The sequence below is a fragment of the Gracilinanus agilis genome, chromosome 1 (genome assembly GCF_016433145.1).
Source record: "Gracilinanus agilis isolate LMUSP501 chromosome 1, AgileGrace, whole genome shotgun sequence".
Classification (NCBI taxonomy): domain Eukaryota; kingdom Metazoa; phylum Chordata; class Mammalia; order Didelphimorphia; family Didelphidae; genus Gracilinanus; species Gracilinanus agilis.
Window position 1 is genome coordinate 475,066,476 of NC_058130.1, and position 24,456 is coordinate 475,090,931.

The window sequence follows — 24,456 nt, forward strand, 5'->3', positions numbered from 1 at the left end:
ACACTCACTGCATATTACTGATGATTTCTTAGTCCACTAAATCCTCCAGTGCTTCTTCCTATTATTGTTTAGCTACACTTTCCCCAACTTGAACTGTGAAATTGATTTTTTTTAAAAAACTCAAATGTAATGTGCTATGCTTAGCCCTCTTGTCATTTTATTAAATTTGGCTTTTGAGATCTTTGGGAATAATAGGATCATAGATGGAGAGCTGCAAGGCACCTCAGAAGCCATCTCATTGAACCCACTCATTTTAGAGCTGAGGAAATAAGCTTAGGAAGGTTGTGATTTGCCTAAAATTATGCAAGTAGAGATCATCAGAGCTAGGATTTGAATCCAGATCCTCTGAGGCTAAAGTCATTGCTCTTTTCCCTGTACCATACTCACAGATTAAGTAATTCCTCCCAATTTTGAGTCATCTACAAACTTGAGAAGGATGGCATTTGTCTAAATAATTAATATACTTGAATCTGGGAAGATGGCAGCTTAGATGCAGCAAAACTTCAGATGTCCAATACCCTTGCACATCAAGATGAAAAACAAACTGCTTTGAGGGGAAAGAAAACCAAATCCAAGAGCAGGACAGAGCTGGGGGATCCTCCTGCTGGACTCAGCTTAAGAGGTACACCAAAAATAAAAAAGCCTGAATTCTTGAATTGTTGGGTTTGAGGGTAAGGCAGAATGAAGATCCCAGGACCCCTTCACCAATGTGCTCAGCTGAGTCTCCAGTGGTTCTTGGAATCTCTGGGCTGGCAAGGGCACTAGTCCAGAAGGAGGGCCTTGCTGGCACAGCTGTGCTGGGCTCAGGGAGTTGAACACAGACAGCAGGGAGGTGGCTGGAGGAGAAACTCAGAGAGGGCAGTTTAATCACAGGGAAACACTAGAAAGTATAGGAATAGAAGGGCCTTTCCTAAAAATAATAAACAGAATATATCTTAAACTATCAACAAGCATCATCTGCAATGGAGATAAATTAGAAACGTTCCCAATAAGATCAGAAGTGAAACAAGGATGCCCATCATCACCTCTATTATTTAACATTGTACTAGAAACACTAGCAGTAGCAATTAGAGAAGAAAAAGAAATTGAAGGTATTAAAATAGGTAATGAGGAGACCAAGCTATCACTCTGCAAATGATATGATGGTCTACTTAAAAAATCCTAGAGAATCAACTAAAAAGCCAGTGGAAATAATCAACAACTTTAGCAAAGTTGCAGGATACAAAATAAATGCACATAAATCATCCCAGTTTGCCTCAGTTTCCTCATCTATCAAACAAGCCAGAGAAAGAAATGGCAAACCACTCTAGTATCTTTGCCAAGGAAACCCCCAATGGGGTCACAAAGAGTTTCATGTGACTAAATAGAGACATGTCACTGAAAGTGACAGCAACAAATGTTGCTAGTGACAACTGTCTCCAAATTTTTGAAGTAACCTTCCCTGGAAGAGTGATCTGACTTGTTCTGACTAACCCCAGAAAACAGAACTAGAAATACTGGGGTGGAAGTGTACAGAGAAGCAAATTTCTGTACAATATAAAGGAAAAAAATGTTATAGTAGTTAGAATTGTCCAAGAGAAGATGGACTTTTTTGAGAAGTAGAGATTCCCCTAATTTTGAGATCTTGAAGCAAAACTCCATAAACACTTTGTTAATGTGTTGTAGAGGCGATACTTTTTTTTTTTAACTTTAACTAATTTAGAATATTTTTCAGTGGTTACAAGATTCATGTTCTTTCCCACCCTTCCCTCTACCCCTCTTCCATAGCCAACATGCAATTCCACTGGGTTTTACATGTGTCATTGATGAAGACCTGTTTCCATATTATAGATATTTATACTAGGGTGATCGTGTTAGAGTCTACATCCACAATCATATTCCCATTAACACATGTGATCTAGCAGTTGTTTTTCTTCTGTGTCTCTAGTCCCAGAGTTCTTCCTCTGAATGTGGATACTCTTCTTTCTCATAAGTCTAGAGGTGATACTTGTTGAGGTACAGGTCAGATTTAATTTTTCAAGCCCTTCTTCATGCTGAAATTCTCTTAATCTGTTCATTTGGAAGCTGAAGTTCAATTCATAAAACTTCCAGGTATCAGAGTAAATAATCTTGGACTTGCTCACTCAGGCTCTTTAGGGAAGGCCAATTAAATTGTTTCATTTGAGAGAAAGCAGATTTGAAAATTTTGGGGCTCGTTGGTGTCCTGACCACTAATTTAGTTCTATTTTGAGAAAATTCATAGAATCCTAGCTGGAAAAGGATAGGATTTTAGATCTAGAAAGGATCTTGGAGAACTTCTGTTGCAAGCATTCTCAACATCTTTTGTGTTTTGTGTTTTCCCTGGGTAGTCTGGTAAAGTCTATAGACCCCTTCTCAGAATATTGGTTTTAAATGATTAAATAAAATAAATAGGATTTTAAAAACCCATTTATATTTAAATATATTTATCAAAACTGTTTTAAAAACCAATTTCACAAACCCCAGGTTAAGAAATTCTGATTGCCAAATCTTTGTTTTACATATGAACAAATTTGAGATACTCCCCACCCCCACACTCCCCATTCTGACTTTGTAGCATAAAAGACATCTCTAAAGACATATTTAACCAGAAAGGGAGTGGGGCTGGTTATGCACTCAGAGCGTGGATCACAGGAGAGTCTGCATATTGTCTGATATTCATAAAATAATGAAGGAAACAGAGAAAGACCTCCAATGTATTGGATAAATTCTCTAAGAAGTATATATGGAAGTGCATTAGAATGTGAGCCTCTTGAAGAAAGGGACTGTTTTTGCCTTTCTTTGTATCAGCTCTTATTCAGCATAGTGCATAGCACATAGTAGGTTCTTAATAAAATAAATTAGGTTGTTAACTACTAATGGGGGGATCAGATGAAATAATAATTAGAGTTAGCTTCATATAGCAATTTAAGGTTTGTTAAATGTATTACTTCTTTTCAGCTTCATGACAACCTTATCTTACAGATGAGGAAACTCAGTATGAGGGGTTAAGTGACAGTCCAGGTTCATACATCTATTTAGTAAGTATATGCAGAGCAGCTAGGTGGCACAGTGGAAGACTCATCTTCCTGAGTTCAAATCTGGCTTTAGACACTTACTAGCTGTGTGACAGTAGGCAATCACTTAACCTTCTTTCCCTCCACTTCCTCATCTGTCAAATGATCTGGAGAAGAAAATGACAAACCACTTCAGAATCTTTGTCAAGAAAACCCTAAATGGGGTCATGGAGAGTCAGACATAGCTGAAAAACTACTGAACAGGTATATGGAGCAGGATTCAAACTCCAATCTTGATTATTCTATCCACTGGGCTGTCTAATTGCCTTATTGAATATAAGACATGAAGATATTTCAGTTGGTATAAAGAAAATAGTTCATATATTCATTGAAATAAAAAGACAGTAGACTAAATCAGTTACCCAAGTTATGATATAGGACTAAAATAAATTACATTGCCATAACAGAAGGGTTTTTATTATAATTGAAAATATATTTCCAAGAGTACAGTAGTACTACCACAGCTGGCAATGTATTTAGCAGAGAAACCACCTTTTTGTTTCATAGCATCATAAAAATCTCGGAATTAGAAGGTAGTTCAGAGGTCACTGTGTCCAATCCACACCTGGAAATGTCTTCTTCAAATCTCTATCAAGAAGTGATCCAACTGCTGCTTAAACCTCTGGTAAGGGAGAGCTTATAACCTCCAGAGGCAGCTCAGGGCACTTTTTTGGCATCTCTAATTATTAGGACATTTTCCCCTGAATCTGAAATCTGCATCTCTACAACTTAAGAGATTTGGAGATGGAAAGGACCTTGGAGACTATTTAATCCAGACCCCTATTTTACTGATGAGGAAACCCAAAGCCAGAGAAATTAAATTGACTTGTCCATGGTGACAGAGGTATTCTCTATACTGGGATTCCAACTCAATTCTTCTGACTCCAAAGCCAGCCCTCCTTCCACAGTACTATCATGTACTATTGCCTCTAAAGTAAAAATATTAAAAATATAAACTTAGCCTGGTCACTTAAGGCCCTCCATTACTGGCTCTAACCTTTATTTCCAGCCTCATTCCACAAGAATACTATGTGCATATTAAGTTTTTATAAGCTCTTGACTAATTTTGAAATCTCTTTTCTCTGCCTTCCCCTGCTTCTCTCTTCTTATTTCTCACTTCTTATAGCTGTCTTTAAGAATCTTCCCGTAATCTTCCTTCAGGGTTCAGTTCAGGTGCCTCCTCTGTCCCTCTGTCATACCTTCAGCAGAAAGCATTCTCTCCTTCCTCAGATTTCCCTGTCATGTGCAGGAAGCAACTCTCCTTCTCTACTCCCCTCCCCTTATTATATCTCCAAGAGTATGGAGGCTCCTTCAGGAGAGAGCTGGTTGTTTTTCATCATTGCATCCCTAAGACTTAGCACAGTGTCTTGTGTGTAGTAGGAACTGAATTAATGTTTGTTGCAAGTTAAATGAATTTGAAGGATTTCCCATTTCTGAGATTTACATTTTGAAGCTACATTAGCTCCCTTACCTGGACGTGGTATGAAAATAGTCTATGAAAATAAAGCCAAAATATAGGACCATCATGGAAACAGAACAAGACACTGAAATTGAAGACATTCCCAGCTATGTGGAATGTTTGATGACCCTGATGTTTATAGGTCATTTTAGTAAAATATTCAATGGAAATCTGTTGCTTTAGCCTACCCACTGTTGATGGTGGGGAAGGAAGACAAGGCTATAATGTTAGGAAAGTAAAGGACAAGATTTAGCCCTGAGATTTTAAAGTGAGCAAGAGTGGTAAACTACTTAAGGAAAATCTCGATGAGCCAGAACAGATGAACAGAATGTGCCAAGGAAGAATAATACAGCAACTCAGAAAGCAGGAAATGGATTTGTCTCCTTACTGTTGTTGCTGGCTATTTTCCAAATGCTTCAGGGCAGGAACTGTATCTGTGTGTGTGTGTGTGTGTGTTCAGTGTAAGAAATGTCACATTTTTTGCTAAACAGATTTTTTGGAGTTGAATATCATGCAATTTATTAAGTTATTTAACTCTCTTTTATTTGTGGAACACACTCATCTTAAGAGTATATAAGTAATATACCAGCTCACCCGAGGCTTTAGAGGACTGTAAAAATGTCCTTCAGAAAAAAAGAGCTGTAAACATACGAATAATAATGGGGTGAAGTTGGTGGGGAAAGAACATTACATAGAACTCTGTGCTAGTAAAAACCTCTTACACTGATTTAAGAATTTCTAGAGATCTTGGTAGGCTTTCAGTAAATATTTTATGACAATGATAATGAAAAGCGTATGAAAAAATAGTATTAACCTCAATTAAATCTTTACTCTTTTATAGCTTTATGGACCTCAGTAAGATCTTGATTAATCATCTTGATAGTCCATATGTGTCTACAGCCTAGATACTCTGAGTTTTCAAAGTTAAGAGTCAACATTTCAGTTTTGACCCTTTATAAGCACTGCTGTACAGGAATGTGCCTGCTTTTTCCTTTTAGATTAGTTTACAAGTTGGCTTTGAGACTGTATATCTAATTTTAGCAAAAAGGGGTAGACTGATGTGATTGGGACACAACTCTTGGCACATGAAGCAATTTAAAAATCCTATTTCCAGGGAGCAGCTGGGTAGCTCAGTGGATTGAGAGTCAGGCCTAGAGACGGGAGGTCCTAGGTTCAGATTTGGCCTCAGCCACTTCTCAGCTGTGTGACCCTGAGCAGGTCACTTGACCCCCATTGCCTACCCTTACCACTCTTCTGCCTTGGAGCCAATCAATACACAGTACTGACTCCAAGATGGAAGGTAAGGATTTAAAAAAAAAAATCCTATTTCCAGTAGCCATTGGGAAGGAGGAGTTGGAATTATGGATATTCCTTCATAATGAACTGAGTGAGAAAGGAAGCCTGCATAAAGTGGGGGTTTTGATAAGTTTTAACAGAATTATACTTTCTTTTCTATCAGGGGGAAAGAGTTCAAAGTAAAAATGACTTGTTTATTCCAGCAAACTAAGTTATATGATAATATGATACCTAGACCATTAAATCTACTTAGTTGTCTCCTGCCAAAAGATGGTGGGGGGTGGGGGTGGCGTCATTTTGTGCTTCCAAAGGGATGGATGATATTGGGGTTTTAAAAAACATTGTAATCACTGCTGTCTTTCAGGCCAATGGTATGCTCCTTTGACTATTAACAAGAGCAGTGATTAAGGACAAGCTTATTCAGTTCAAATGGAGGCCTCTGGAATTGGCTGACCAAAAGCTAGCTAACCTAGTTTCACTTCCTGGAGGCTTGAGTGTGGGTTCCCCCTCCCCTCCATTTTTCATAAAGAGAATACATAGTTACATAATTGTAGTGAGCAAGTATCAGCATGATAGGACTATGAATCTTTTTCAAAATAAGTCTGGATTTTTCATCCAGAAGCCATGAAATATTTGTCAATATTTTTGGTAGTACACTAGGGAGACTGCTTTTTGTAGGCATTTGCACTGTTTTCCAAATAATCCTTTAGTTTATCTGTTAATTTTTTTTTTTAATGAGAGAGAAAAGGGAGTAAGCATTTATTAAGAACTCACTCTGGGGGACAGCTAGATAAGAGCCAGGCCTGGAGATGGAGGGGTAGGAGTGGTGCCTGGTTTCAAATCTGGCCTTGGACATTTCCTAGCTATGTAACCCAGTGCAAGTCACTTAACCTCCTTTGCCTAGACCTTACCCCACTTATGCCTTAGAACCAATATTCAATATTCAGTCTAAGACAGTAAGGGTTTTTAAAAAAAGAATCTACTATGTATCAGCCACTGTGAAACATGCTTTACAGATATTATCTCATTGGTTTCTCACAACCCTTTGAGAGATAGATGCTATTATTATCCTCATTTTACCATTGAGAAAGCTAAGGCAAACAGAGGTCAAGTGACTTGTCTGGAATCACAGAGCTAGTGTCTGAGATCAGATTTGAACTCCATTCTTTCTGACACAAGAACTCTTGTTCTATCCATTTTATTCTATTTAGCTGCCTAAAACAATCCCATTTGCTTATGACTGCATAAATCCTAGTAAATTTTATTTTAAAGTGATTGTCTTATAGATTCCCTCATCTACCCAAGCAGTCTAGTCCCATGATGTTTCAGAGTACTTCAAAGGGAAAAAGATAAAGGTTTCTTAACTTAGTTCTCAGTTCTAGATTCTTAGTTTTTAAATGGCTTTTGCTTAAGTTCAGTGGTCGCCTGGAAACTAAAAAAAAACCAAACATTTATGTATAGTCTTTAGAAAAAAGGGGTGCTAAAATGAATATCATTTCTCTTTTACGCCAGATTTAGAATTTGTATCAATGCAGGTTTGTTTCCTTCACCGCAGCACACTACTATAATAATTTCCCATGTGGTCTTTTCAAGCTTCCTTATTTTTTTCCTTATGTCATCCAAATAAATTTTTCACTAGTGGGAATTGTTTGGAAGGGCTACCTTTTCCCTAAATGTGGTTGTGAAATAGTGGAAAGAGCACTAGATTTAGAGTTGAAGGACTTGGATTCAAATCCTAGAGTCCCCATTTTACTGCTTGTGTTGTACAGGACCTAGAGCAAATCCACTTTCTCTGGTTGGACCTCAGCCCCTCTTTGTGGAGTTGAAATAAATGGCTTCTGAGGTCCCTTCTCATTCTCAATCCTATAGTGTTATAAATAATGTATGAATAATTAAATTAATGCTTTATTGCATTTCACCCCATGAATAAACACTCTTTTCCTTCTCACTTTTAGTACTCATTGACATCCCTCACACTCTCTTCTCAAAAGGGACTCTCCTCCCTTCTTCCATTTAAGACATGGTAAGAGAATGCCAAAACTCCTTGGAGACACCAGTAAAAGAAATTTAAAGTTAATTTTGGAAGAGAGGGGAGACTTAGGTTCAGGAAACTAGACAGATGATCCATGTGTATTAATCCTTGTAAGAATGTTCCCTATTCCCTCAAACTAGCAATTTGGGGTCAGAAGTGAAGCCTAAGGAAAGTAGGCTTCTACTTCATCCAGCCCTTTTTTTTGCAAGGCTTTGGCACTTAACTATTTCAAACCTGTGGAAAGCAAGGGTTTTCTGATGAAATTCCCATAGATCCTGAGTTTTCTTCCCTTCTTTTCTTAGATTCTTTTGAGCATCAGAAGAATGTCTCTCTCTACTACTTTATATTCTACCTTTTCAACAACCTTGACCCTGTTAGGATCCCAGAGTTTTTGACTTTGAATTTTATATAAAGTAGTTGTGTATTCTGGTCCACAATATAGACTCAGACTTTGCTTTGGAACTGGGACCCTAAAAAGGAATCCTGGGCAAAATTTGAAAATTTCACGTCGTTTCAAAAAGCACTTTTCTGTGTTGCTGCCCATTAGGGGCTCTGAGCCTTTACTATAAACTTAGCACAAAATTATTGCCATGAAGAGTGCAATTCTTTGGCATTAAATATAATACATTTACAAAAAGTAATTTTAAAAATCTCCTTCATTGTATATATGCCTAATGAGTATTTTGCCTTAGGCTGCTGCCTACCTCGCTCAAAAGTAATCTTATATCTGCTTGTAAACATCTCCTTTTTTATTAGTTGACCAAAGTGAGGTTTGTCTCAAATCCATTATTTTGCAATTGTTTATGTGTTTGTCATATTTTTGACCTTTCCCCTGAAAGAGTTGACTAATTTTGACAAATTATAGTATTCTAGGGAGAAGAATTAAGATAACTTTAAATTTGACCTTTTTTTCTCCAGTCTATCTAGAAACAAAATGATAGCCAACAAATGTTAAAGCTGATGTATTTTCCCTAACTATTAAAATATTTCAGTGAAAATATGATATGAATAAAGGTTACAGAGGTATATGATTATGAATGAATAGCGGAATTGTCATATTTTTGATTCTTTTGTTGTAGGGTGATCTAATACCTACTCTTTATTCTCCCCCCCACCTCCAAAGAACCCTTTATTTAAAATAAACAACTATTTACCTTCCATAAGTCAGAACTTCAGTTTCATTGTTGGGAAGGTTAGGTAGAAGAATACATAGGTAAAATGATCTCTTATACTGACTAACTTTTAATTTAAGTTTTCAACTTAAATTAAGATTTAGTTCATCTGGTAACTTCTATAGCTAGTGAGAGTAGAATCTCTACTAACAAGCATGTTCCATAAATGAAACATCCATTATTGCTAATAATTGAGAAAACACAACATAGAAAACATAACTTTTCATGTCAATATCCTTAAAAACTCACAAGATAGGGTTGTTTTCCCATGAAGATAGACCTTTAAGGCAAAAAAAAAATCTTTCCTTAGTCTTACTTCTCAAATAAAACATTAATAAAAATAATTATTTGAAAAAAAGAGAAAAGATAGGATTTTCTAAATGCCTGTGCTTATAAACCTAAGGTAGTATTTTTAACAGATTCTTGCAACATTTAAATTTATTGGTTTATATTTTTTAAAGCAATAGATACCTTAGGTGGGGAAGACAGGGTCTTTGTTCTTTACCAGCTGGCACAAGGCTTTTATCAGTGAGGGGGAAGAAGGAGCAGCCACAGTAACAATAACCCATATTTGGGGAGCATTTCAGGGTTTACAAATTGCTTCACTCCTAAGAAACCGGTGACATAGAAAACTTAAATAGCAATATCCTGGTTTTGCAGGTGTAGAAACTGAGATTCAAGTGAGATGAATGACTGGCTCTAGGTCACACAGCTTATATCAGAGCTGGAACTCAGGGCTACGATGAATAAATGAAGTCTCACATGATAAAACTCTTACATAACTATAATTAACACATGGAAGTATTTATAAAAATGACTTTTAAAAAAAGGTTTTTCTTTGGTTGGAAATCATCAAAGAGAAGTTTTTGAAGTATACAGTATAGCCTTAGTTCTTCCTGTGAGTATGGGACTTTTTCCTCTGATAAAATGATGGTTGCTTGAAAGTTTGCATTACTTCAGTGTCATAACCAAAAAATGTTAGTAGTAAGAAGAGACTAGAAATCCTACAATTTAGCCCCTTCCTTTGCTTGGGTGAGATTACCCAACTATTCTGAAAGGTTATATGTTCTGCTGATTAACACAGAAATTTCTATGTTCTGTTTTTGTAGCTTGAGGTTCCTGAATGCATCTGCCAACAAGCTGGAAACTATTCCTCCAGCCACACTTTCAGAAGAGACAAGCAGCATCTTGCAGGAGTTGTATTTGACTAACAACCACCTCACTGACAAGTGTGTGCCCTTGTTAATAGGACACCCTCACTTGAAGATTCTACATATGGCCTATAATCGGCTTCAGAGCTTTCCAGCAAGGTAGGGAACACACTTTAAATTGCTCCTTTAATTACACTTTCAAAAATATAGTCAATCCCACAGAGGAGGGATGAAAGAAACCAAAGATGTATATTAAAAAAAAAAACTCTATATTTTCCTCCTCCAATCACTTAAGTTCGATTTAACTCCTTTTCCTTTCCTTTATGCAAGTCATGAGGTAGTGCTTCTCCAACAGGCCTGGTCATAGCATGACCAGATCTGACTCCTAACACATTGGAATCTTGAGCAGGGACTTCTCACTCTAGACATTCCCCACACGAATGAAAGCACATCTGGAACTACCCACAAAACAAACAAACAAACAATAACATCAAGAGATAGATTTCTTTATCCAATCATATTCAGCTTTTGTTTATTTTTTTATCAACTGAATCCATTAACATATTTCCAGTTATTAATCCTTTTCTTTCTTTTTTTTTTTCCTTTTAAACCCTTACCTTCTGCCTTGGAACCAATAGGAAGTGTCTGAGGCCAGATTTGAACCTAGAACCTCCAGTCTCTAGGCCTGGTTCTAAAATCTGCCCCCTATTTTAATCCTTTTCTGAGAATGAGACTATCCATCAGGGACATAAGGCTGCCCAACAATGGCTACTTCTATATTTATTCACAGAGGCATAGTATAGTGTCTAATTCATTCATAGAAATGATCTTATTTGTCACAATTCAAATAATTTGTTATTATTAGCAGAACTCCAGGTTTGATATCTGTGACTCTCCTGCATTTAAATGCAGCAGAATTATATTAACATTTTCTTTAGTTTTAAGTGTGTACACATACTGAATCCTGCATAGATATTTTAGTATATATCTCATTAAACAAGTTTGGACCTTGTACATGCCCACATCCTTTGGTTCTTAACACATTGTGCTATATTTAATTGCAGCATTTAAATTGCACCAAAATTAAAATTGTAGCTGTTCTGCAACCTTTGAAGGTTCTCTATCCATGCTAAGCCTGATGATGTTTTTTTATACATTATATCATTTTTCATATTTCCAATCATTGAAGTATTAATGACCATGACACTTTTTTTCATATTTCTATCTCTTTTTCCTCATTCATCTAATAGAAATACTGTCTTAAGCTAAAACCACAAAATCATACAATCATGGAATAAAGTACATGAAAGGATCAGAGCATCATCTAGTCCATCCCTCTGCCCTCACATTAATGAATTTCTCAGCCATTCAGAACAAACTGACATCTGTTGTCTGGGTAAAGATCTTTAGTGTTGGTGGCTTAACCCACTCAGTTTTTCAAGAATCTGCAAGTTCTTCAGTCTTGGTTTTCTTTTCTCTCCCTCAGTACTGATTGCAGCACCTCCACAACTAAGGCATTACAAGTTGCTCTTATTGAAAAACACCTTGTCCTGGAGTCCAGCCCTCTGGGGACAAGTTTCTCTGAATGTACTTAGACTGGTCCCCGGAGGGCAGATGTGGAACCACCTATTGGAGCCAAATCCAGATGCTTTTAAGCTCTTTTATGTCCTTCAAGAACTCATCTTGAGTGCTATACCAACCACAGAGAGGCCTAGAGGAGAAACTCTGGCACATGACTAATATTTTAATTACCCTAACTGGGAAGGAATCCTTTGAGTTCTTCTGAGATTTCTTATGCTTTAAACCCATTTTCACTTGCTTTATCTTCCCTCAGAACTGAATACCTGGCCATCATCTTTCAGATTTAAAAAAAAAGAACACTTTTACAAACAACACATATGTATTTATATGTCTATACATACACACACATACTTTATATACTTTTTTTTAACCCTTACCATCCCAGTATCACTTCTAAGAATGAAAAAAAGTCAAGGGCTAGACAGTAGGAGTTAAGTGACTTGTCCAGGGTTATATAGCTAAGAAGTGTCTGAGGCCAGATTTGAACTCAGGTCCTCCTGACTCCCAAACTGGCTTTTTTATCTACTGGGTTGCCTAGTTGCCCTGGCTCTCTTAAGACCTTTGGTCAAATAGCCCAATTCCTTTAGCTTTTGTTACTCTTTTTTCTGAATCCTATAACACAGAATGTTTATATACTCTACTAAGAGTTTTGTAATCTAGAGTGTAGTAGGATTTCCCAACCCTTAGATCTGGCACATATTCCCTTTTAATATCTCCTGGTATTCTTCATTCACTTAAAAAGATCTGGATTAGTGTTATATGAACCTGAGTTCCTATGCAGATTAGCAGTGTGAATTTCCCTAGCAGAAATGTTAGAATTACAGGCTGTCTTCCAGAAAAAGTCAAATTTGGAGAAGAAGAGAGAAAGATATGGTGGCAATAAGATGACAGAAATTTTTCCTGGTGACTCTTTTAATTACTTAGCACATTATAAGAAAACCAAATAAATGTGAATAAGCAACAGCTTTAAATTAGTTAACTATTGGGAGGTTCTGGAATGGCAACTAGAAAACTGGCCTTGAAGTCAGGACGTCCTCAGTTCAAGTCCTGCTGCTAATGCATTGTGACCGTTTGACCAAGCAAATTCCTTAACCCTCTGGGCAATACTCTAAGACTACAACCTGCACAGGAACAGGGAATTTCCTTCTCTATAATAATGAAATCATGGCCTCATTGCCTTTCCTCACATTCTTGGGCAATGTGCTGGGGGGACAGGGGAAGAACAATGTTAGAGGAAATTCAGTTTTTCTATATGGGGTTTGCAGGAGTAAATGTCAAGTGGACCCTCCCCTGGAGTCTGTGCAGTGCCCCTGCGAGGGCATAGAGTCCTGGTAAATAGCATGAAATTCTGTCTGAAGGAATGAAACTTAGACATGAGGAATAAACTTCTCAGTTGTTCAGGCTGGAGACACTGGACATGTATCCATTTTTGTGAAAAAGAATAGAATCTCCTGAAGATAATTTGAAGGCTCTACCTCAGCTGTGCAGCAGAGAGACTAACCAACCAGAGAATCTCCCTTAATGTTCCATATCCAATTTCCAGGCCTCATTGACCTTCAACAAGTTGCTTAATCTCATTCTGTGCCTCAGTTACCTTATCTGTAAAATGAAGGAATTGAGTTTTTTTAAACCCTTACCTTCTGACCTAGAATCAATACCATATATTGGTTCTAAGGCAAGAGAGCAGTAAGGGCTAGACAGTGGGGATGAAGTGAAAAATTTACCCAGGGTCACACATCTAGGAAGTGTCTGAGGCCAGGTTTGAACCCAGGACCTCTTGTCTCAGGGCCTGGCTCTCAATCCACTGAGCCACCTAACTTCTCCCCAAAGAAATTTAATTTAATAGGCTTTAAAAGATGATCTCTAATCTGCATTCCCATCAGTTTTGTAGAAATCCATTTCAAAAGAAAGCCTTTTAATGAGATAATATTTGTAAAGCACTTAGCATAGTACCAGGCATGTAGTAGGCACTTCAGAAAATGCTTATTTCCTTTCTTTCCCTTTTAGCTTATTCCCTATTTCTTCTCCTATGTGACACAGCTAAAATCACACTTTCAGTTGGATTCTTTCAAATAATGAAAATGAGCTAATGTTGGTTTGATCCACTGACTAGGGATTTTCCTACAAGTCAAAGTTCAGTCCTGAAGCAAATATATTTTTATATATGGGGGAGGAGAGAGACACACACATACAGAGAGAGACAGAGACAGAGAGAAATTTCTAGTCTGATCTTTAATAGACATATATTAAAAGCACTTTGCAAACATTAAAGCACTATATTAATACTAGTTATTATAATTAAATATAAATATGTAAAATACAAATATATGTTTTAAAAAGGGTGATGGCAAGTGAAAACTTATAGAGGAAATAAAATTAAATATTATTTCATATTATTTCATAATTCATTCTATCTTAAATAGCTCTTTAAAAAAGTAATAAATTAGTCCAATTCCTTTTTTGTTCTCATTAGTAATATGTTACTTTTTGGAGAAATTACATTATAATGGTTATATTATTTCTCTCCCCCATCCCCATGATTTTCACTTTTACTGTAGTAAAATGGCCAAACTAGAGGAGCTGGAGGAAATCGATATCAGTGGGAACAAACTGAAAGCCATTCCAACTACCATCATGAACTGCCGGAGGATGCACACTGTAATTGCTCACTCAAATTGTATTGAGGTCTTCCCTGAAGTCATGCAGCTAACAGAAATCAAGGTATGTCTTCTGGTCCCTTAAATGATGGATTTCAAGTTATGAAAAATGAATTAATTTCTTCATCCATTATCTGTAGTTGAAATTTTGTTTCTTTGATTTACTTTGAATGAAGAATTTTTTTCTCTCTATGGATGTAGGTAAAATGGAAAGAGCACTGGATTAAAAACTGGATGAACTGGTTTTTAGCTCTTCTGTTAACTAGCTTTATGGTGTTGGGCAAATTATAGAACCAAGTGCCTCAATTTCTCCATTTGCAAGCTGAGATTATATATGACTTCTCTGGGAGCACAGTGCATGGGATACAGAAGGTTCTTAATAAAGGTTTGCTAAATTGAGTTGAATGAGAGACTCTTAATTTTGTTATAAAAATCAAGTATGACGGTAGATATGAAAGTGTTTTGAAAAGCTAAAAGTGTATATACTATTCTAAGGGAGACCCTCAGATACAGAGCATAAAGAGGAGGAGAAGTGACAGAGACTTTTGTTGTTGTTTACTCATTTCATTCATGTTGGACTCTTTGTTGTTTTCTGGCTCATTTGATAGCTGAGGAAACTGAGTGTTAAGTGACCTTCCCAGGGTCACATAACTAGTAAATGTCTGATGCCACTTTTGAATTCAGAAAGATGATTCTTCCTGACTCCAGGCCCAGCTCTCTATCTACTGTGCCACCTAGCTGCCCCAGAGAGATTTTAAGAGAGATGGAGACTTCAGAGAACTGGCTTTGATTCCCAGCTTCAAGTGACCCTAGGCAAAATACTTCACATCAGGGGAATTAATTTTCCTTCTTCAACTTTAAAATAGGACAATTGTCCTAGATAATAATTTCTATTGCCCCTTGAAGCTCTTATTTCCTTTATTACTTATTTATGCTAAAATTCCTGGTTTAGAAGCTTAGACTGTAGGAACTTCAAGATAATAGGGTTGCCTTAATTGTTCAGTAGCAGCAAAAAAAGTTTTTAATCAGCATGAAGAAGATCCAGTGTGTAATCAGTGGATATGTGTAGACTTTTTAGCTTTTCAAAGTTCTCTCCCATCTGTACTTTTTATCTTCATAAAAAAAAAACAAAACTTGTGAGTTAAAAAGGACAAGTATTATGATTATGCCTCTTTTCTAAAAGAGGAGATTCAGTCACTGAGAGATTCAGTGATTTGGCTCAAGATCCTTTTCTGAAAAAGGAATATAGTTGAATTTCATAGGATAAAAGCTTGAGAGCTGATGGAGACCTTTAAGAACATCTAGTAGGACTTACCTCTTGCCCTGTTCCATTTTATAGATGAAGAAATAGAGGCCCAAAGTAATTGTGACTTGTTCAGGGTAGTAAGAGAGAGAGCTGGAATTCAAACCCAGGTCCCTTAAATCCATCTCTTTCCGATACATTTATATTTTTTTCTGGAAGTGACTTTAATTTTGTTTAAATATTTTTATTAGTGTGTGTGTGTGTGTGTGTGTGTGTATTTTTTTTTTTAACCCTTACCTTCCATCTTGGAGTCAATACTGTGTATTGACTTATAGGTGGAAGAGTGGTAAGGGTAGGCAATGGAGGTCAAGTGGCTTGCCCACGGTCACACAGCTGGGAAGTGTCTGAGGCCAGATTTGAACCTAGGACCTCCTGTCTCTAGGCCTGGCTCTCAATCCACTGAGCTACCCAGCTACCCCTTTTATTAGTATATTTTGCCTTTTATGTCTCTATCATTTCCAGATATATCCTCCTCCCTCCCCCTCATTCCCTTAGCCTCTATAAGCTAAGGACCTCTTATAACAAAAAAGGGAGGGGAAAAAAGCAGATTGGCACAATCAGTTCCCATATCAGTCCCACAAGACAGCATATGCACTTTTCTTCCACAGTCCCCCATCTCTGGCAAAGAGGAAAGGGGAGTCACAATTTCTCAACACTTCTTTAGGCTAGCAGTGACTTTCTAAAGCTTGTTTTTGTTATTTGTTTCAAGAACTTCCTCTATTTAATCATGTAAATATTTATTCTGCAAAGTGTGATTTCTTCCCAGGAGAAGGGAAAAAAAAAAGATTTATCCATAAAAAGAGTGTGGTAGAGCTTAATAACACTGGCTTTTAAAAAATACATATCATTACTGTATTTTTAAAGGTTTCTTATGAAATCTTTAAGAATTCACTTTTAGCAGCTACAAAATGACCACTCAGTACAAGCCATTGATATGGAACAACCATCTTTGGCTGACACTTAGCAAAGTCTAGGAAGTAGAGCCTTCCAATACATGGTTTTCCCTCTCTAACACAGGAAAGAGGCTGACAGCTATAGCTTTCCAGGACTTCTCCAGCTGTCCATCAGTCCCTGGAGTTGCTGAGGTCTGTGTCTGAGAGTGATTGTTACCCTGGCATTTATAGGCTCCTGAGTGACACCTCACTTAGAAGGGAAAAGGAAATTTCAAGATGAACTTGTTTTTTGAACACTATTACCTTGGCTGGCCTTTAACAGCATAACTACAGTGCTTTTTTGTTAATATTTTATAAATAAAAGCTATTTATTTTTTAAATACTTAGTAAAGAAATACATTTATAATTTTTTTGGACATGACTGTGGAAAAATTTGAAATTTGGCCATATGTTAATTAGGTTCCCTTTGCTTTCTCCTAGCTCCACATCAGGGCAACTTGGTGCTGCAGTGGATAGAGTGCCTGGTGTGGAGATTCAGGAAGACTCTTCCTGAGTTCAAATCCGGCCTCAGACCCTTAGTAACAATGTGACCCTAGGCAAGTCACTTAACCCTGTTTGCCTCAATTTCCTTATCTGTAAAATGAATTGAAGAAGGAAATGCAAACCATTCCAGTATCTTTGCCCAGAAAATCCCAAACAGGGTCAACGAAGACAGAATTAAAAATGACTAAACAACAACAAAGCTCTTCATCTCTCCTGGATTTTTGTCCTCAATGTATCCCCCAGGTTTCCCTTTATATGCTTTCTGTTTCCTCCTAGCGCATTTCCAATTATGGATCCTAGGATCATAGACCCAGAGATGAAGGAAACCTCAAAAATCATCAATTCCCATCTCTTCATATTACCGATAAATACTAATTGAATTGGAGGCTTTTTAAAAAACTCTAAATTGGTATTTTTAAAACTGTTCTTTTAACCTAAAGCAACTTTTAAAATAACAAGTACAAGCACATTTATTTAGACCATCCAGAGAGAAATTATTTTGAAAAGTAATTTGTTGCTGTTCAGTTATGTCCATCTCTTCATGATCCCATTTACAGTTTTCTGGACATAGTTATTAGAGTGGTTTGAAGAAACTAAGACTAGTAAGTGTCTGAGACCAGGCCCACCACTATCCACTTAGCCTCCTTTCAAGTTGTAAATATGCTGATGAAAGATCACATTGTAAACTAAACTCTAAAAGCCTGCTTTTTTTTTTTATTGTAAGAAAAATCAATCTTAAGTTGAGAGATGTAACAGTCTTAATTAAAATATATTTTTTGTTACAAACCCTAGATTCAGGGCAGGTGGCTTCTTCAGGAAGTGTCGGAAAATATAGTGCAGCAGTTGTAAAAAATCATATTAAAGAAATTTAATTTGGCAGTTTCAATTATAAAAGGTTAGATGAGGTTATAAAAAATGTAAAGATGAATAAGGATATAATGTCATTCTCTAGGATTTCTCTAAACCATTCTCAGCTGTCAAGATGAAGGGGAAATGGATTTTTATAGCTTTGTGATGAACATGGAATGGGGAAGGGGAGAAAATAAGAGTTATTAAGTGCCTACTACATGCTAAGTAAGTGCTTTACAAATATTATCTCATTTGATCTTTCCATTAGCTCTGTGAGGTATAGGTGCTGTTATTCCTCTTATGGTGAAGGAAACAGAAGTAAATGGGGTAAGTGACTTGCCCAAGGTCACACAGCTAGTAAGTGTTTGAAGCCTGATTTGAACTCCTTTTCCTGACTTCAAACCCAGTGCTTTATGTGCCACGTAGCTGCCTTTACAGTATAGGGAAAGGTCCCCAAATCAAGCTTTTGTATGGTTTGTATGGTTTGTCTTAAAAAAAGACAAACATTGGGGGAAGCTAAGTAGCTCAGTTGATTAAGAGCCAGTCCTAGAGACCTGGGTTCAAATGTGGCCTCAGACACACCTTACCTGTGTGACCTTGAGCAAGTCACTTACCTAGGCCTTAACTGCTCTTTTCCCTCTTTTCCCAATAGCCCACACTGAATCTAAGACAGATGGCAAAGGCTTAAAAAAGACAAACCAGCCCTATATATATGTGAGCCCCAAAACAATAACTTATCCACCGCTTTAAGATGAATTAAATTCAGCCCAAAGGCTTTTTTCCATTTTTGAGCCATCCAATGAGTGATCTGATAAGTGATGACCCAGCATGATTCTGTTGATTGAGATTAGGTGTGCAGGAGTAAAAACTGTCATTGGAGGAAAAAAAAAAGCCTAACTTCCAGGACTTTGCTAATGAACCGTAACCTGGGTGCCGGCTAGCTCTGGGCCCTGCAGGGGTCCTTGCAGCAGCCCAACCCAGCAGTGGTCTCAGGGAATAGAGCCAGTCGCACTTCTGCTTCCTCTGGCAAGTCCTAAGTGCAGGGACACTTCCTGCATTATAGTCAGACTTCAGTGAGTTACTGTACAGAAGGGAGAACTGATCTCAGTACAGATTTGTGCTTAAGACTCATCCTCGTGTTTATTTTGTCCTGGAATTGCACTAAGCAGAGGAGTAGCCATGGATAACAGAACTGGGCCAAGGGCCATGCTTTAAAAAAAAAAAATTATCACCAGTGGCCACCTGGCCACTACACGTTTTGAACTACTGATTTGACAGCAGAATTCAGGCTTCTAAGGACCATGATTCATAATTACTGCTGCCAAAATTCTATCGTGTACTAGTCCTGCTGGAGTATAAATATAATTTAAGCAACTGAAAGAAATGGCAGGCATATAGAGCAGACAGAATCTCTGATTTAGACTTAAAGAACACATTAGTAACTTTTTCAAAACAGTGTCCCTGGCTTTATTACTTAATTCCTGGATTCAGTAGTACTCTTTAAAATGTTCAGGCTCCTCAGGAGAAGAAGAAGGATTTCTGATGCTTCTGTTATTCAGCTCTAAGCTACTCACCACTCTCTGTCAAGGGCAGACGCATCACGTTGGGACTCGCGGGAGTTCAGAACCTGGGGGTGCAGCCAGGGAAGAGAGGATTGAGTTCTCTGCCCTTGGGAACAGTGGCTGGAGGAAGCTGAGAACTGAGCACCTTTTGTTTCTTCTCTGAAGTAGGATGAAACAAGAGATCTCGGTCATAAACCTACACACAAAAGACAGGGAGCAATGGGCTGGTTGGAGAAGGTGTTAATTCATGGGAAATAAGGTCACCACGGTGGGAGGAGAGGCCCCTTTTGTGGAAGTTTCACTGATGAGGGTTGCAGATCAATCGAGGTTTTGAATGCACTAAAGACCTAGCTCAGCCAATAATGCCAATGACCACAACTTCACATTTCTAAAAGCTCATAAAGGTTTGAAAAACACTTCCTCATGAGAAAAAGAGCCTCTGAGGGGTTGAATAACTTGCTACATTTGCCTAATTAGTAACTTCCTGAAGTTGGGTTGATATTGAGGAGCCCAAACTCTTTTAAGTCCAACACTGCACTGCTCCTGATTTCCTTCATAAAGCTAATTCTTTTCAGTACAACTCAAACAAGTATTTACCTATCAGGGGCTTGCCATCTTTAAGACATTTTGTAACAGGAATGAAAAATGAGGTCTCTGTCCTCAAGGAACTTAGTTTAATAAGGTATTTCACTTAATGGGGAATTACAATATATTTGCAAATAAATATATTAGATGATATGATAGGGACAAATGAGGGATAATGACAAAGTGTTTTAAGAAAATTTGGGAAGGGAGAAATTGCTTTCAGTAGAGGAGTTAAGGGAAACTTCATGAAAAATTGGTCCCTGAGCTGCCCCTTAAAGGGGGAAAAAAATTCCAGAGACCGAGGTACACTTCTATCGGAGGTGCTGTTTCAAATACCACTGATTTTAATCTCCTAATGCATTCAAGGCCATGTGCCAGATGCAGGTAATGCAGATGAAATGAAGCAGCCCTGATCTTCAGGAATCTATAGTCTTCCTGAAGGATTATAAAAATCTCCTGGTCCTCCAAATCCTTATAGGAGGAGACTGGAGAATAGCTATTAGTCAAATTGGTTTGAAATCCATAATGTGCAGTTAGGAAGGCAGTTTGTCTCAGGGGTTAAAATACTATACTGAGAGCCTGGAAGATTTGGATTTAAATATCACCTCTGGTACTTACTCACTAATTATATGACTATAGTCAAATCGCTTACTTAACACATCTATAATAAAAAGGACCTGTGACAGGCCATGTGGCATATTGAAAAGAGAGCTCTCTTCATAGGCAGAAGGAACTGGACTTACCCTTTGGCCCTGGCACGTGCTTGCTCTGTGACCCTGCTTCAATTAAATAACCTCTTGGTTCCCCTGGCAACTCCCTAAGAGTAGAAGTTGATGGACAGTTGCCAATCTGCACAGAAGGGAGAAAGGCATTTTTTTTTCTTATTGGGCAGCTACCTACACCAATTAAGTCATAGATCTAGACAAATTTAGTAGATGAAGTAACTGCCTTACAAGGCTGTTTTGGACGCTCCAGTGAGATAATGCATGCATTTTGCCAAATGGAAAACACTAAGTGTATGTCAGAGAGGCAGGGCAATATGGTAGCCATAGAGCTGGCCCCAGACAATCCAGGAAGACCTGAGATCAGGTCCCATTGCCCACACCTGCTGACTGTGAAATCCTGAGCAAATCATTGAACTTCTCAGTTCTGATTTTTCCAAAATTCTAAATTGTTGTACACTACTTACTTGCTAGTCTGTTTTGATGGAAAGAGTTTCCTCATCAGATATTCCTTACCTCTATGAAAGCATAGGTCCAGTTCAAAAAGAATTCCTTACAAAAGGAGCAGAATGCAATGGGAAAGTAGCTTGGTTCTAGTTTGTAGCTATTGTGTGCCCCATCTCTTCACAGGAAGCCTTAAAGAATTAAAATCTTGAGCTAGATCCTCTCTCCTCTAATCTAATTTGTGATTAAAATGATTGGTCTAAAAGTTTTGACTTTTTGAAAATTGATTTCATGGATATGTTAAATAAAGTTAAAATAGTTGCTATAGGTGGCACTAATTGACTCAACATATTTGAAGTTATGAGTCTACAAATTCAAAATGTGAATTTCTGTAAATTCCTAGGTTATAAAGAGAGTGAGTTATACTAGTAAGACTATGGGTTAGTGAGTCTGGCCCTGAAAAATATCCATTCCTCAAGTTTATACCACAGACGTATTGTTCAAAATGGCATGTGAATAGAATTTTTGAAAAGCAAGTCATTTTTAGTTTACTAGGTGAGCTCACTACCTAAAGGAAGGAATCCTATTTTATAAAGTAAGAAATCCTTCTAAAATATATGTTAAGTAAAGATTTTCCACTGCCATTGTTTTAAATTGGAATATGCCTTTAATATCTAGATGAAGAGAACGATGTAAAGGAAATGTCGATATGGTTTTATAAACAATTAAAAGGCCTTCCATTCATAGCATCTTTGTGTTCATGTAGATTAATTTGTATTTTTAATAATTTTGGAGAAGTATTAACAAAAATAGAACTTGACCTTTTGCCTTGTGAATGACTCATTGTAAATTCAATATGAGTCAATAGTGTGATTTGACAGTCAGAAAAACTAATATTGTATTAAGCCTCATTGAGAGAGACATGGTGTCCAGGACCACGGAGAGAATAATCCCCCCTATTACTTTTCCCAAGGAAGACCAAATATGAAGTACTGTGTTCAGTTCTGAGTGCTATCTACTAGGTTATGTCAAAGAGTGTCTCAGGAAGGGTGAGCCAGAATGATGAAAAACCTCAAGTTTATGCCATATGAGGATTGAGGCAACTTGTGATGTTTAACCTGGAGAAGACTTAGGAGGAATATGATAATGACCTTCATGTATTTGAAGGACTATCGTGGAACAGGGAGAGGTTTTATCTGTTCTGCTTAACTATAGAAGGCAGAACTAGTAAGCATTGGGTAAAAAGTGCAAAGAGGAAATTTCATGTTAGGAAAGACTTTGTAACAAGCAGAGACCTCTAAAACTGGAATGAGTTTCATAGAGAGGTGGTGGCTTCAACTTTATAGGAACTCTTTTGAACAAAGATGGGAAGATCAGTTGTGTTGGCCTCATGCCTTCATCCTAGGGCATATGTACACAGATATACATGTATAAATACACACCCATATATGTACATACAGGGGGAATGTATACCCACAGTTATATGTTACATATATTCAAATATTTGTGTATTTGTGCCCTCCCTCAAACACTGAACCTCCCAGTTTTCTCAACTTGCTCATTTCCCATGATCCATTCCTCTACCCTTCTTCATCTACTCACAGAGATAATCATATTCTTGATCTTGCCATCACTTACAAAATGTTGTACTTCCATAGTCATGAACTCTAAAATTCCCTGATCTGATCATAATCTGTTGTCATTCCTCCTCTCCTCCCACGTTGCAACCCTAACCCCCTGTTCTTTGTTCACACCATAACCCTCAATCCTTTGATATCTTAGTTCTTACCCAAGCCATCACCCCTGTCATGGCTACACCTTCTTCCCTTCCCTATCTTGACCCAATAGTGAACCATTTCTACTTTCCTGTCTTCTTCTTGCTCCCATATCCTCTTGCCAGTCTTGCCCTGCCAGGTCTCATCCCTGGACATTCCTACCATCTTCTGCCTTTTCTTCTACTCACATGCTGCTGAATAAAGCTGGAGAAAATAATGAAACTATGTTGACTAGATTCACTATTGTAATAATTAAAATTAAATTATGAGGCTGCTAGTCGCTTTAATAACTATTAAATCAAAGTAGTAGCAATAAAGAGAGGGAAAGGTAGGAAAGAGGGTAGAGAGTTACTTAGCTCACTACTCTATTGGCTGCCATGATGGATTGAAGCTCAACACCACCAAGAGTTTATTCAGGGGGGCAGCTGGGTAGCTCAGTGGATTGAGAGTCAGGGCTAGAAGAAGGTAGGTCCTAGGTTCAAATCTGGCCTCAGACACTTCCCAGCTGTGTGACCCTGGGCAAGTCACTTGACCCCCATTGCCCACCCTTACCACTCTTCCACCTAGGAGCCAATACACAGAAGTTAAGGGTTAAAAAAAAAAAAAAAGGTTCATTCAGGTTCCTCGCTCCAGCCAGAAGCCCCTTGAGATCTCCTCATCTTCTACTTATAAGCTGTTTTCTCCACCTACTAGCTCTCACATGTTGCATCTCAAGAACCAACCATAGTTCCTTAATTTGCCTGGGCCACCCTGGGGGAGCAGTGCCTATGGAATCAGCTTCCTGTCTTGTTGGTTCTTGGGTTCTCTAACTTCCATTCTCTAAGGGCCTGTCTGATCTTTGACCTCAGGTCACTGAGGGGTGACGTTTGCAAAGCAACATAAATGGAGAGAGAAGTTATCTTCCAACACTTTAAATGTATGTCATGTAATCTTGACTGAGCAGTCATTACAGCAAGGCATTCCTTTTGCATCTTCCTATTTGATTCACTATCCTATTCACTGCAGCTACTTTTCCAAACTTTTTCATCCCTTTTTAAACTTTTCATAGCTCCCTCTCCATAAACCCTGTTAGTTGAGAACCTTATTCTCATTGAAAGAATTAAGGTCATTAGCCAAGAGCTTCCTCTTCTTCTCTCCTACTTATCTCACCTCAACTAGATATTTTCTTCTACTATATCCTCCTCTCCTCTCCTCGTCCCATGTAACCAGGTAAGCCTGTCCTTGCCAAGGCAAATCCCTCTCTATACACAAGAGATCCCACTTTATCCCCTCTTTTCCAGGAGGTTGCCTCATCCTCCTCACACTCTCACTTATCTCTAATCTCTCCCTGTCAGCTGACTGCTTCCTTGCTGTCATAT

The 24,456-nt window shown here is 37.8% G+C and overlaps 1 protein-coding gene across 1 annotated transcript in view; it reads left to right on the plus strand.

The window, feature by feature from the left end:
• The window catches only part of PHLPP1 (PH domain and leucine rich repeat protein phosphatase 1), a 284,553-nt gene that overhangs the window by 227,481 nt on the left and 32,616 nt on the right, over positions 1-24,456 (plus strand). The window contains exons 12-13 of the mRNA XM_044665749.1: positions 10,143-10,343; positions 14,324-14,486. Of these exons, the coding sequence (XP_044521684.1) occupies positions 10,143-10,343; positions 14,324-14,486 (364 nt within the window). The remainder of the gene's footprint in view (positions 1-10,142; positions 10,344-14,323; positions 14,487-24,456) is intronic.